The sequence below is a fragment of the Nilaparvata lugens genome, chromosome 12, assembly GCF_014356525.2.
Source record: "Nilaparvata lugens isolate BPH chromosome 12, ASM1435652v1, whole genome shotgun sequence".
NCBI lineage: Eukaryota > Metazoa > Arthropoda > Insecta > Hemiptera > Delphacidae > Nilaparvata > Nilaparvata lugens.
In genome coordinates, this window is record NC_052515.1 from 7,986,302 (window position 1) to 8,001,933 (window position 15,632).

The following is a 15,632-nucleotide window of genomic DNA, read 5'->3' on the forward strand; positions in this document are numbered from 1 at the left end:
TATTTGATGACTCCCTCAAATCTTAATGGTATAAATAATAGGCTATATTGTAGTATTTAAATTTGGTACTATCTCCGGTGGTTTCGGAACCCACCTAAAACTGTAGGTTCAATCATGATCATCCGCTTCATTACCCACGCACAAGCCTGGAGCTTATTTGGCCATCACCCTGAGCCAAAAAATAAATAAGTAAAATATTCTAAACAATAAACTACGACGCTAACTTCTCAATTAAAACCTATTGTTAAATGTATAATGGGTAAAAATATAGGTATACTAATATGGGTAAATATAATTTTTGGAATATTTAGAATAGGTTCCTACTTGGTTTTGGAATATTTTTCCAATGCTGAAAATGAGTCAGTTTAAGTGAATCCTGGATTTCATCTCTCAGCATATTGTTTTTATGAAATTGATCGACCGAGCGAAGTAAGGTCTAAGATTCAAGTCGACGATTTGGCATTTCTCTTAATGTTTAAATGTTTATATGTTTGCGCATTTACGGCGAAACGCGTTAATAGATTTTCATGAAATTTGACAGTTATGTTTATTTTTAATTGCGTTGACGTATATACAAGGTTTTTGGAAATTTTGCATTTCAATGATAGTATAAAAGGAAAAAGAGTCTCCTTCATACGCCAATATTAGAGTAAAAATCAGACTATAGAATTATTCATAATAAATCAGCTGAGAAGTGATTACACAGATGTGTGGAGAAGCCAGTCTATTGCTGTATTTCCATAAGGTCTATAGTTCCAATCAGGTACTTGTGGATGAGAATACTGCGTGAGGTCTACTGTTCAAAGAACTACTAGTAAATCTATATTACTACGTTCCTATTAGTTGAAGATTGTATCATTTATTTCAAATATCATTCTTTATTTGTATATTATAATTCTATAATTGTATATTATTCTTTATATTGAGAAGTATATAACAAATACAAAATAGTTTAAAATTAGAGAGAGTATGCCTATATCATTCTCTTACTAATTTGTATAATGAGAACAAATCCTCTAATAATGTATGTAACGTTTCAAAAACTATTATTGTGAGTCGTTATCATCAAGACTCAGAATTCTTTTGAAAGATCTACCTATGATCGTTGTTTACTTTTCGGAACTCTGTATATGAAATGTAACTTTTTTCAGAAATCAAATAGTTGTATAAATATCAGTTGGACGTATTCATTATATATTAATTAAAATAACTTTTAATACTATAAATATATTTAAAATACCATAATACTACCTAAAATAACTATAAATACCTAGTAACAGTATTAATATAGATTGTAAATAACAACTAATCCACTAATTTGTACCTAACAGGCAGGCGGACCTATGACAGTAGGACTTACACTCGACCCAAAAAGTCACGAGTGCAGCCTCCTCTGTCTCCCTTCATCACATTGCAGGAGTCGTCGACTTTTCGCCCGGACTGTACCGCTAGATCGTCGCCCTACATGCATCCTTTTGGCGGACCCCATTTGGCCCACCTCAGCTATTCCACAGCTGACGAAAGCGCCATGGAATCTAGTCTGGGAATTATTGATATCAACAATCTAACAGAATCTCAGCAGCTTGACTACGAAGTAAGATACTAATGTACTAAACTACAGGGTGGCCCATAAGTCAGTTGACGCTAGCAATTTTTTTTAAGGTCAGCTGCTGTTACAAACCAAGCTGTTGTAAATATTAGAATTGGAACCGTTTTGGACGTAAGCCTGTGGTATTTTTCTGTGAGTTGTGTAATTCTGAATGAATAAATAAACCACAGATGTTTACTACAGTTTAGTTTGAGGTTATGTTTGATGGCTGTTCGTGATAGTGTGTTCATTATTATTCGATGAACAATTAATATAAAGTTAACGACATAACAGCGAGTCAACTGACTTATGGGCCATTCTGTTCAACGTTGTAAATTTGTTTTGTAAATATGTGGGTGGAAGGTTATAGAATGTTCGGCTAGCCACTAAGGCTGGCCACTAAAGGTAGTACATGAATGATAAACATGTGTGTACATGCATATGTTTATCATGCTTACACACACATGTTCATCATGCATGTTTTGCCATCAGCGAGAGGTTTCTAACATAAAATGAAAAACCTTTAACAATAAAAAAAGCACTGGAAATTTATAAATTATAATGATACAAACATAATCTAGCCTCAATAGAGTTGTGAGGGAATAAAAAAAATAGAAGATACAAAAACCGAAGAAAAAAATTGTGTTCGAAGCCTTACGCTGTTATGACACAACAATATATGACATGTGTATACTCATGCTTATCATGCATGTCCTGTCGTTAGTGGCAGGACATTATTTCTATTTCTTATTGTATTATTTCTATTATGAAGAACATAAAAAACTCATGAACATGTACCCTTTTTCAAGAGCAGATTCAGACTCAGCTCTTACTCTTTAAAGAGACGACTGAAACGGTTATTGTACTCTGATTGAAACACTTATATCAGGAAATGTGCGTGTGAATTCAATTGTAAAATTATTTAAATTTAATTTCGCTTCACATCAATTTCCATGCATTTTCACATTTCAAAGGATTACAAACTGTAAAAAATTAGTTTACTGTAACTGTAAAAAATGGCCGTAGAGTATCCCTAAATGAGTAACCTGAAAATCTGTATTTTAGTACGGTAGAGATTCATGTATGAGGAAAAGGGATCAACACCAATAACTCTAGTCTCTATATTTTTCATTCAGGCCTATGATTGCACTTAAAATGCATTGTTACAATTGTGTTTTCATTCATTGTTACAATTGTTATATTCATTGTAACAATTGTTATATTCATTGTTACCATTAATTGTTGATTGATTGATGTGTTTTTTGCAGAAAGCATCAATGGAACGTCGTCAATCATCCTCCTCAACTCCGCCTCAATCACTAGAACCTCTGAATGTGACCTACGAAAAAAACAATTCTACTCTCTGTATCGCTTCTGACGGCCCACTAAACTCCACCTTCACTCTAGACGAAGGTCCCGAACTCTCACCCCCCACCCGTCAAAACTCAAAATTCGCCAAAAATTGTCTCCCAGACCCTCCCATCACTTACAACCCTAAACTTTCTAGATTTTCGGATTTTGGTTTTAGCTCGAAATTATCAAGGAATCAAGTGACAAATTTTGAACAAAACACAACTGTTGACAAAAATCAACTGCCCGACCCTTCAGGTACACCGCAGAATTCAAAATTTATCCCCGAGCCTTCAACTGTGACTCAAAACTTGAAATTCGGTCAGGATGAAGTGTCAGTTAACTCAAAATTCACTAGGGGTCAGTCACCTGAACCTTCAGCTCTTGGTTACAGTTCAAAATTTGGTCGGAACCATTCCCCAGAGCCTTCCCCTTTCTGTCAAAACTCAAAATTCCTCAAAAAACCGCTCTCCGAGTCTACACCGCTTGTTAAAAATTCCCGGTTTACCGCGAATAATCATCATAATCATGAAGGTGATGACTTGGATGAAGTAGTAAAGGGGATGAATGGAGACATGTTCTCAAATTCTCTCAAGGATAAAAATGATGATATCATGAACATCAGTTTCCCCAGTATGATGCAATCTTCAACTTCACTACTGGGTGATTCAGAAACCACGTTTGATGCTAACCCCAATACGACAGTTGATAAGAAACGGTCAAGTTTTGGAGCGGGCAGGTTGAGAAACACTGGTCAAACCTCATTGGATGAGGATGTTAGCCCTAATCTAACAGTTGATAAAACGCCGGTTGAGCAGAGGAGATTGTCCGAGGTTAACCCGAGTTTAACAACTGAGAAAAGGAGGATAAGTTTAGGTAGAAGTGAACCCGAGGTTGATCCTGATAGAACTATTGAGAGCAGAAGAAATTTTGAGGTTAATCCTAATGTGACAGTTGAGAAAGGAAGGTTGTCAGAGGTTAACCCGAATCTTACAATTGAGAAAGGGAGGACAAGTTTAGAACATGGGAGGTATTCTACTACTTCAGAAGAGTCGAATGTTGAGGTTAATCCTAACGCCACTTACGATAGGAGGAGGTCTTCAAATCTAGCTGATTCAACTACTTCGGAAGAAGCTAATTTTCAGGTTAATCCTAATGGAACCTTCGATAGGAGAAGGTCGTCAAATTTAGGAAAAATAGGTAATGGTACTAGTGATCCGAATTTGGATAATTTTGAGGTTGATCCCAATAGAACAATTGAGAGAAGTAGAAGTATTGAGGTGGAGTCAAATGGAAGAATCGAAAATCCTAATACAAGTGAAAAAGTGAATAATTCTGAGGTGAATCCCTATCTAACCATTGATAAACGGAAATCTACAATAGGAGCACAAATGAAATCATCCAGCACTGAAAATGTTATCGTGAATAATTTGAATGCCAAATACCAGGAATGTTTGAAACATTCTGAACGAATCCAAGCGTTAAGGGACCGTTTAGAAGAGGGTCCCCATGGGGCGCCACCCTCCCAAAACCTGAGTCAAATCACCCCTCCCCATAACGAGGATTTCCTGGGGGAGCCGGTCTCATTTTCAACCCCTTCCCGAGGGGTACAACTTCAGAAATCCAAAATCTTCACCAACGGTTGTTCAGAAGATTCCTGCGAAGAGATCAGTCCGGTTTCAGTGGAAGATTCCCCCTCCCCGCGTGCCAGCTCGGTGCCCCCCCTTGACGGCACGTTTTGCAAATCTAGGGGGGAAGACAGTTTTACGAAAAAGGGCCCAAAAAGGGGGGAAGGTGGTGCAAGCCCGCTGAATTCGACGTTTCGGAAACAGGCGCTGAGTAGTACGTTTTGTAAGTCGGCTGAGACTTTGAATAATGGGGTAGGAGGTGGAGGAGGGAGTGTGGAGAGTGGACCAGAGGAGGATGGAATGAGTACAGCCTCGGATAGCAGTTTCTCTTCGTCTAGCACGCATATGCGCAGTGTTGGCGAGATACAGAGTATAGCAAGGTTACAGGAAGAGAGTAAGTAAACACCGAAACAATTTTTAGTTATCAAATTAGTTATCAATTTAGTTATCAACCTAAGTTATCAATAACGATTAATGAGTACGAGTAATGGGAGTAATTTATTAGTATGAGTCATGTTATCAATTACATCAACTGAAGTGTTACAAAAAACTACGAATCCATAGGCTAGTTACCTCTGGTTTTCTGTGTTGGACTGTATGATGCGAACCCTTTGTTCTCTCTCAAACACAATTTGATTTTGGAGATTGATTTACCCAACTCCATTGGGTAGTTTTGGCTAGTTACTGTGTTGTAGTTTACCCAACTATATCTAATCGTTCAACTAAGGGCCGGTTTCCGAGCTAGGGATTCAGTTAAATTCTTGACTTTAAACACATGCAGTCAGAAAATTGGCTTTCCGAAACGGGGCGTAGTCGCAGTTTTTATGATAATCTTTATTTTCTAACTTCTATATTTGGAAACGTTTTTCCTTGACGAAATAAAACATTCCTAAATAATTCAAAATAGCTGAAACTTAACACTATTTTCTCTTTATTTTATTTTGTGTTCAATTTTCTAGTTTTCGAAATTCATTTTAAACGTGGACTGCGACTACGCCCCGTTTCGGAATAGTTATTTTCCTACAGTTACGTTGAAAAGTGGCCATTGCTGCACTGATTACAGAACGCAAAGAATCACTTTTCCGCACTAGTGCGCAAAGTGAGTACTTTGCGTACTCCAGATTTGCAGCATGACAACGCAAAATACTTTGTAGGTTATATGGAGCAACAGTGCAGCAAAATCAAAATGAAGTTGGTAACAGTGACTGCTGTGGCTGCTATAGTGAGCAGAGGTGCAACGAAGCACAACGCGCTAATTATTATTCAATATATATTATAACCAAGGACAACGAGGACTTTAGGATTTTAGGATTAAGGTTTTTATCAATAATAAAATTACACAGAAAAACATTTGATGGATTTCAGGCAATTTTATCCATAATTACCCACTTCTCATATTCAATGGTAACTGTAGGAAAAATTTAATGTGAAATACGTGCACAAAGTTCCTCTGCTGCACTCAACAAACCATTCCGCCCTCGCCTACGGCTCGGGCGTAAACGTTTCTTTCGGTGCAGCAAACTGTTACTTTGCGCACTAGTTGCACAAATAACTATTGTGCAACTAGTGCGCAAAGTGACAGTTTGCTGCATCGAAAGAAACGTTTACGCCCGAGCCGTAGGCGAGGGCGGAATGGTTTCTTGAGTGCAGCAAACGAACTTTGCGCACGTATTTCACATTAAATTTTTCCTACAGTTACCATTGAATATGAAAAGTGGGTAATTATGGCTAAAATTGCCTGAATAATGTATGTGTGTTTGAATGGCGGGGGGCAGCTGTGTGGTGTGTGCTGTGGTGGCACTGTGCTGTCCTTGTCCTCCATTATAATATCTACTTAATAATTAGCGCGTTGTGCTTGGTTGCACCTCTGCTCACTATAGCAGCCACAGCAGTCACTGTTACCAACTTCATTTTGATTTTGCTGCACTGGTGCTCCATATAACCTACTAACTATTTTGCGTTGTCATGCTGCAAATCTGGAGTACGCAAAGTACTCACTTTGCGCACTAGTGCGGAAAAGTGATTCTTTGCAGCCTGCAATCAGTGCACAAATGGTCACTTTTCAGGGTATCTGTAGGAAAAAGCATTTTTCTGACTCCAGCTGTTTAAAGTCTAGAACTTAGCTAAATCCCGAGCTCGGAAACCAGCCCTTAGATAACCTATTGGTTCTCCTCCCCTTCAAAGTTTTACTGTTTGAGGCCATCTCTAGCAACTTTATATTATAGAATCAATGACAAGTCCATATCCAAAAGCTTAAAAGGAGGTCGGTGGCTGATAATTAGTATAATTATCTATAACTGACAGTTGTGAGTCTAAAAATGATTTCTTGGTGGTTTGGATTCCACCTAAAACTAAAATACCATTAATAATATCCTTCCCATTAGTCATACTCTTTAGGTGATATGAACATAATTTTCGATATTTCTAAGCTTTTCTAATCAGGTATTTGATTTTTAGAAATTAATAAAACAGTATGAAAACATGTAGTAGCCTACCCTTTATTATCACAAACTTTAAAATAATAAAGGGTACTACAAGTTTTCATATTGTTTTTATTAATTTGTACAAAAGTAGCCCATATGAGTGAAGTGTTTTTGATTTGTGGATTATGAAATGTAAATAAATAAATAAATATTAATGTCCAATTAGTTTTCTGTGTTAGCTTTGAGAAACATGTTGAATCCATGTTGAAAGCTATCGAATAGGCCTAATAGTGTAATTTCCAGTGATCAATTATTTAGAGAACAACGATTACATTTAGTACAAGAAAATATACAAGGAGATTACTAAATAAATAATTGAAGAGACTTGAAATGTTGTCAAAAATTCCACTTTTTTTCAATAAAAATTATTATTCCACTGGAGCATGTTTCCGTGTGTGCTAAGTATGCTCCTCTTGTGAAGTAATAACTTTTATTAGAATAGAGTGGATTTTTGACATTTCAAGTATCTTCAATATTATGGAAAAGTTCCGCAACATCAATATTCACGCTACAAACTTGACTAAATAAGTAATTTTAGTCTGAATGAAGCAAGTTGCGAAATTTCAATCGATTCATGCAAGCCCATATGACTGGATATATTCAAATAGATAAAAACACTTCATTCACATGGGCTACTTTTTAAATTAATAAAACAATATAAGAATCTTGAAGCACCCTTTATTTTTTAAAAATAAACTAGTTGTTGAACTATTTTAAAGTTTTTCTAAAAAATAAAGGGTGCTTCAAGATTTTTATATTGTTTTATCAATTAGATAACTCTGCATGGACTGTGTTGTCAAATTGGATATATCAATAATTGATTAATTATTCATATGGGCTTGCATGGAAAGATTGGAATTTCGCACGGATATTTTGTCCATTGTTCATGTTTCAACTTGTTTCATTCAGAATATAAGTTAGGATTCGTTAACATTCAATGATGTAAGCTATTTTTATACTATAATAATAATAATAATATCGAGTGACCTGGCTGGCTCAGGTCTGGTGTCAGAGTTTTCAGGTCGCAACTGATCAATTTCAGGGCCTCTGACATGACCTAACGACTGCTTTTTAGGCAGCCGAGACCGACGGCTTGACGTGTCCATCCGAAACATGGATAAGAAGATATACAAGGAGATTACTAAATAAATAATTGAAGAGACTTGAAATGTTAAATTTTTTATACTGAGGATGATGCTCACATGAGCTGCAGGCTTGTGCGTGGCTACAGTGAGGTCTACGTTATTATAATGGTATTGAAGAAAGATGGGAGAACAGATTTGATTTTTAAACTCAAATGGTATTTGGAAGAGTTCGTCTCTTGAAGTGGTCACCATTACAACGGGAGTAGCAGACACGTGTCTTAACTTATCGATAGTATAGACGAATAATTTAATGGTAAATTAACTGGTTTTTTCTCTATGTCGGTAGCTTATCAGCGTAACCTCATCCGCTTCCAATGATTGGATAATAGAATATTGTATAGAGATTAGATTAGTACCTACAATTTTATCTCATCACTTTCCTGCCGCCTATTTGTTGAAATTTCATTATCTTTTCATTTACAGGTCTTAGTCTACAAAACAATCCAGCATTGAGAAAAATAGCTTGGGGTGGCAGTGACTGTGAGTAGTCCTTTATTTTTTCACTAAATATTTGCGGTATTTTCACTAAATATTTAAAATATTTCCACTAAATTGCTGGAAAAATATATTTTAAATTATTGCTCATGCATCCCTCTTAAACTCTTGGACGATAATATGTGAATTAGAATTTAGTCCTATGCTATTTAGTATTGAAAAGAGAAAATTGTTGATGAGTGAAGATAACCCTACTTTGGACAATTTTAATGAACTAAATTTAGGAAGATAAGAAGTTTTGGGCTGGCGCCTATTTTATATTTCCAATATTGTATAATGTGTTTCATTGAACAAATATGAATATAAGATTCATTCATTACAGCAGTAAATTTCCACATTCAATGAACTTGTGAGTACTGCTTCAAATGTAAAAATATACCACATCAGAGTATTATTGAAGAAAGCGGTTTAATTGTTCTATAATATTTCATAAGATCAAGCTTTATTGGAATAGGCAGTAGCCTACGCAGTAGATAGACGGTGGGATATGCTCCTAAAATTAATTATGCTGTAAAGTTATGCATACTCACACCATATAATTGACTAATATGGTGAGCTCATTTCAACTGTTAATTATGACTCAATCATCTACTGATAGATTAGTAGGTGCAAGTTAGTGAGAAGTTTTTACAAAAACAAAGGTCTGTCCGTATTAATGTTCTGTTAATATTGACATTGGCAGGTACTATTGTATGTAAGGTGTAAGGTCTAGGTGAGGTGCACTTCCAAAAAAATTTAGAACATAATATATTTTCTTGAGTTATCTAGACATTGATTACCGTTCACTTGCTTCAAATTCAATTCCTTCTCTCACATTTTGAAGATTGTTGCCATTAATTGATTTTAAATGATGTTTTTCTATAATTTAAACAAAAAATTGGTTTTCTGTTTATGAGACTTGTAGGCAATGATATTAATTTGTTCATCCATTGCTACTTGTATATGTCGACTAAAAATGAAAAAAATCAAACAATCTTTTTAATATTTATTTCAACTCAGTTCTATTATTTAGAGTCATTACAGTGTACACTTGAAAATGACTATAAAGAGTACGACACGTGTCTTAACTTATCGATAGCATAGACGAATAATTTAATGGTAAATTAACTGGTTTTTTCTCTATGTCGGTAGCTTATCAGCGTAACCTCATCCGCTTCCAATGATTGGATAATAGAATATTGCATAGAGATTAGATTAGTACCTACAATTTTATCTCATCACTTTCCTGCCGCCTATTTGTTGAAATTTCATTATCTTTCCATTTACAGGTCTTAGTCTACAAAACAATCCAGCATTGAGAAAAATAGCTTGGGGTGGCAGTGACTGTGAGTAATTCTTTATTTTTTCACTAAATATTTGCGGTATTTTCACTAAATATTTAAAATATTTCCACTAAAATGCTGGAAAAATATATTTTAAATTATTGCTCATGCATCCCTCTTAAACTCTTGGACGATAATATGTGAATTAGAATTTAGTCCTATGCTATTGAGTATTGTAAAGATAAAATTGTTGATGAGTGAAGATAACCCTACTTTGGACAATTTTAATGAACTAAATTTAGGAAGATAAGTAGTTTCGGGCTGGCGCCTATTTTATATTTCCAATACTGTATAATGATTTTCATTGAACAAATATGAATGTAGGATTCATTCATTACAGCAGTAAATTTCCACATTCAATGAACTTGTGAGTACTGCTTCAAATGTAAAAATATACCACATCAGAGTATTATTGAAGAAAGCGGTTTAATTGTTCTATAATATTTCATAAGATCAAGCTTTATTGGAATAGGCAGTAGCCTACGCAGTAGATAGACGGTGGGATATGCTCCTAAAATTAATTATGCTGTAAAGTTATGCATACTCACACCATATAATTGACTAATATGGTGAGCTCATTTCAACTGTTAATTATGACTCAATCATCTACTGATAGATTAGTAGGTGCAAGTTAGTGAGAAGTTTTTACAAAAACAAAGGTCTGTCCGTATTAATGTTCTGCTAATATTGACATTGGCAGGTACTATTGTATGTAAGGTGTAAGGTCTAGGTGAGGTGCACTTCCAAAAAAAATTTAGAACATAATATATTTTCTTGAGTTATCTAGACATTGATTACCGTTCACTTGCTTCAAATTCAATTCCCTTCTCTCACATTTTGAAGATTGTTGCCATTAATTGATTTTAAATGATGTTTTTCTATAATTTAAACAAAAAATTGGTTTTCTGTTTATGAGACTTGTAGGCAATGATATTAATTTGTTCATCCATTGCTACTTGTATATGTCGACTAAAAATGAAAAAATCAAACAATCTTTTTAATATTTATTTCAACTCAGTTTATTATTTAGAGTCATTACAGTGTACACTTGAAAATGACTATAAAGAGTACGAAACATGTTGTATTAAAAATGGTGCTAAGATTTTCAATTTTCATTGCATGTAGGCTATAATAATTATGTCTTTTGTATGTTTATTGGGATCTTGGTGGAGTATAAATCAACTTGAATCATAACCCAATTTTTGTAAACTTTCATTAATCATCATATGGGAGAGGAACATATTTGTCCTCTCCAAATCAATGTTTATGATTTGTGCTTGTATTCAAATGAATCAATTAATTTGGTGACTGTTGTGTTTTTCCAGCTGGAGACGGTGATTTGACGAAAGGAAATCAGACGGTTTTCCGTAAGCAAACAATGTCGGACGATGGAAACCACTCTGATCATTCCGAGAGATGCAGTCCTTCGTCAGAAAGATCCAGTCCGACTGCTTTGAATAATAATCTCCGTAATGGTAAGTATAATGTTGCCAGTAACCAGTAACCATGGCTCAGCTTCTAATTTAACGAAATGCCTTCAACTAGAAATTGTTGTTTTACAAGCAATTTTCGTTCCAGTGAAGGTGAACGTTCTAAAGTTGTCACATTCACTTAAGCATTTGGGGTGTGTGTACACAGAGAGTGTTCCAGCGGTCTTCAAAGGATATATCATCCATATCCTCTTAAAACAGCTCTGACCAATGATCGGTCTCTGTGTGCACACTCCCTTAAATATTTATCTATTCATTAATACAAAATCACTTATCATTAAAATTATATTGGAAGCGAAAAAGCAGGCTAACCCCTTAATATTACTCTCCCAAATTTAGATTATGAGATCGAAATAGAATTAAGTCACTTTTTATTTTCCACTCCACCACACAATTTTCTGTCCAAAAATATTTGGGCAATTGCATCGTTGCTTATAATTCAATTGCTACGTTTCATTACTATGATACATAACCTATTTTTCATTTCTTGAATAATATCAAGCGGCACTTTGAAAATGTGGGATAAACTAGTCACTATTATGAGAAAAAACACAACTTCAAACAACACTTGTTATTGTCCATGCCTGGTGGGGTTCGAACCCACGACCAGGCGGATTCCCACAAATCAATATCAGTGTCCTCATCCGGCTCAGTGAAAAAAATTCTCCCATGAGTTCCAATGGGACTATTCCCACTTAGCTTGACTGAATGAGTATGAATAGTCTTATTAGGACTCATGGGAAGAATATTTTCACTGAACCGGACACGGACTCTCTTACTGATATGTGGGAATCCGTCTTGAAGGGTGTAACGCTATCTCTTTTATCCGTGGTATCAAATTGTATGTTCATTGCAACATGATCCTCCTGTTGTAATTTATATATTGACTATAATTATGTTAATAATTATTTTTAAACGAAAATCCAATAATAATCTCCAACTGTGACTATATGTTATTCTAGAGTCGGTTTCTAACACATATTAAAGCTAATAAAATCTTCAAATTAAACGTAGATTCAATGATCCATTAGATTTATAATTACTTTCCTAGAAACCGGGCCTCAATTTACTCATTTCCATAATTAACAGACTCATTTATTTCCAATTTGCAGTGTCTCGTCTTCAGCTGAAGCCATTATCGAGCTATAGAACAGGAGGTCTAAGTATGCAGCATGCTAGATCTGTAGAACAGCTACCTTCTGGGATGTCACTGGCTCGTACCAAGGTTAGTACACATTTATTACGGTATACAATTTATTACATTTTTTATTTCAATTTTTTTTGATTGATTGCTATTAACAGCCTGATTTATCTTCCATTGACCACTACTTAATTATCCAACTCGATGATATGATTGTCAACATACTAGGTTTATACTCTGTTATATTATAATTCTGTGAATATTTTAAGTTTTATTGCTGTCTATAACATGTATTGTGTTTTTGAGGAAATAAACAGTTTGATTTGATTTGAATTTGTATTCAATTTGCAATATATTACAAGTCTTATAGATATGACTGTGTGAGAAGGGTGTCATTCGTATGTATCATCGTAAGTGCTATGTCTCAAAAAAGCGAGTATTTCAAATTTTCAAAATCTTCAACAAATTTCAAATAATATTAACATATTGTCATTTGAAAGCTAAAACCTGATCCTCTAACCTTTCCTTTTAACTTGAAAATTTAATTAAACAGAACCTTTCAGGTTATGTTCATACACTAGATAAATTGAAACTCGAGTTCTTAGGCACTCCCGGTGAGAGTGGAAGACCTAACCCAAAACTGCTCTTCTCCCAAATTATTAAACGAATTGTAGCCTAGTGGTCTGGAGAATCGCAACTTCAGTCTGCTATCGATGCACCGGTCATTCCCATTCTGTTTGGCCTTTTTTCATTATCACCTCATTAACCATGCACAAGTCATGGAATCCACATAACTTACATCGGATATGATTGGGGTTGGGATGTACATTTAGTAAATCCTTGTTAGTGCTAATTTCAAAAGTGCTAAAGTGAAAAGTGTATATTTAAAGCAGGGGTCTCCAACCTTTTTATCCAAGGGCCACATTGTTAATTCTTGGGAGGCTAAGAGGGCCAATAACAAGGATGTACGTGGAATTTGACTTGTGGGGACACACACGACGGGAAATTGTGAGGTGTAAAATTATTATATTTCCATTTAAATAATATGAGGAGTTTCAAGTAGGTTTAATTTAAACACAGGAAGGAACAAACCAATTCATTTCATTCCAATGCAAAGTCCAATTTATTGAGTGTAGAAAGGTCATAAGAAAACTTGACAATGCATAAATTTAGCAAGTTAAACAAAATGATAATAATTTTTTTAATAGTAATAAGACAACTTGACAATACACGAATTTACAGAAAGTTACCAAGCTAAAAGAGAATACTTATTTTTAGTGAGAAGATTGCATTTCTTTTCCACTTAGAATGTCCGCTCATTCAGGATCAGACCTTGTGGTTCTGATCATTAAAATTGTTTTCAAATGTTCATCTGACAAGGTAGATCTGTATTTGGATTTAACAAACTTCATTTTTGAAAATGTCTGCTCACACTTGTAGGTAGATCCAAAAAGAGAAAACATAGCTTGAGCATGGTTTTTTATGTTTTTAGAGTCTTTTACTGGGAGAGACATGTACAGTCCGTGCAGACCATTTGCTAATATCTCGCAATGATTGATCGCTGCTTGTTTACACCTTATTTTACACTTATTAAGAATTACACAATTATGGAGCGGTTCTACAATATTGACAATGACTCAGTCGGACTTATTAAGAAATGGAGTGGCTAGTAAGAGAAGAGTACTGAACTCACAGTTGTCAAAAACGTGTATAAATAGATATTTTTAAAAATCTGCAGCAATAACTCTCGGCGGGCCGGACAAAATCTATTCGCGGGCCGTAGGTTGGAGAGCCCTGATTTAAAGTATTGTGCTTACTCTAACCTTAGTGTCCGGTTTCCCATTAGGGAACTTTGGACTATATACGGCGAGGTGGAACTACCCTTGGGTCTCCCCACCATTCAAAGCTATACGCTAATAATAATAGTGCTAAGTATCAACTACAATGAAAATGGTTAATTATAGCACCCTTTTAATACTTTTTTTAATATTTCAACTATGAATAAAAGTATCCCTGAATAACAAAGTGGACTGAACACTATTCTATATTGTTTTTACTGGTTATTTGTTTAACAACAATTTGAAGTTTAAGCTGGTGTATTTAAAGTTTGGACAATAATGTCCTCTCTATTATCAACCAAGAAACAAGTATAATGAAACGTTCTAATGAAAACGAGTTTCAAGTTGGTCATTTAGTTGATTAATAGCTATTAATAGTTGAATCAATCAATTTTTTTAAATAAATAAATGTTTATTTCCCAAAAAAACTAAAACTACAACATCAATTACACAAAATATTAGATAAATTACAATATTACATATAATAGTTAGTTACAAAAAAATCTTATAATGTGTCCTCTACTCGTTTAGTTTTTTCTGTGTGGAAATTGACCTACTCCACTATGGAACTATTGATAGATACAATATAATTCTCAACTTTGAATGATTGGGAATCGAACAACAGGCTTAAAGCCCAAAACTGTTCCTTTCCCAAATTTGGATAGAAATTGTCTAAAAATAGTTTATGTTTATCTTTTTGTGTAGTTGAGAAGTTGATAGTGTGGTAATTATTCATATTAAATAAAAATACTAAAAATTGTCAAAAACCACAGATTTATTGATACTTAGAAAGACCGGTTTCGGTTGTTACACCATTGTCAATCTCTGATAAACTAAAACTAAATACAAGAGCAACAGAATTTATACTAGTAGGCGAGTACTGCTATTGGTTAAGGGCATGAACGCCTGTCATTGGCCCAGCTAGACATTCTGCTGCTCTTGTATTTAGTTTTAGTTTATCAGAGACAATGGTGTAACAACCCAAACCGGTCCGTAGTATTTTTATTTAATGTTATGTTTATCATTTCATAAGTTTTGTCCAAATTTGAGTCCAAAATAAGTCTCCAACTTATTGAAGCGTTCCCATATGACTCTCTCTGTATATAAAAATGGAATTTAGAATTTATATAAGTTGAAAAGGAAATTAAATTA

General features: G+C 34.7%; 1 protein-coding gene across 3 annotated transcripts in view; it reads left to right on the top strand.

The window, feature by feature from the left end:
- Positions 1–15,632, top strand: part of LOC111051568 — a 31,603-nt gene that overhangs the window by 12,306 nt on the left and 3,665 nt on the right. The window contains exons 3-7 of one of the 3 annotated variants that reach the window (XM_022338102.2): positions 1,332–1,594; positions 2,857–4,960; positions 8,618–8,674; positions 11,337–11,486; positions 12,614–12,726. In XM_022338102.2, the coding sequence (XP_022193794.2) occupies positions 1,332–1,594; positions 2,857–4,960; positions 8,618–8,674; positions 11,337–11,486; positions 12,614–12,726 (2,687 nt within the window). Of the gene's footprint in view, positions 1–1,331; positions 1,595–2,856; positions 4,961–8,617; positions 8,675–9,957; positions 10,015–11,336; positions 11,487–12,613; positions 12,727–15,632 lie in introns of all 3 variants that reach the window. The other 2 variants (XM_039438857.1, XM_039438858.1) reach the window with 2 other exon arrangements.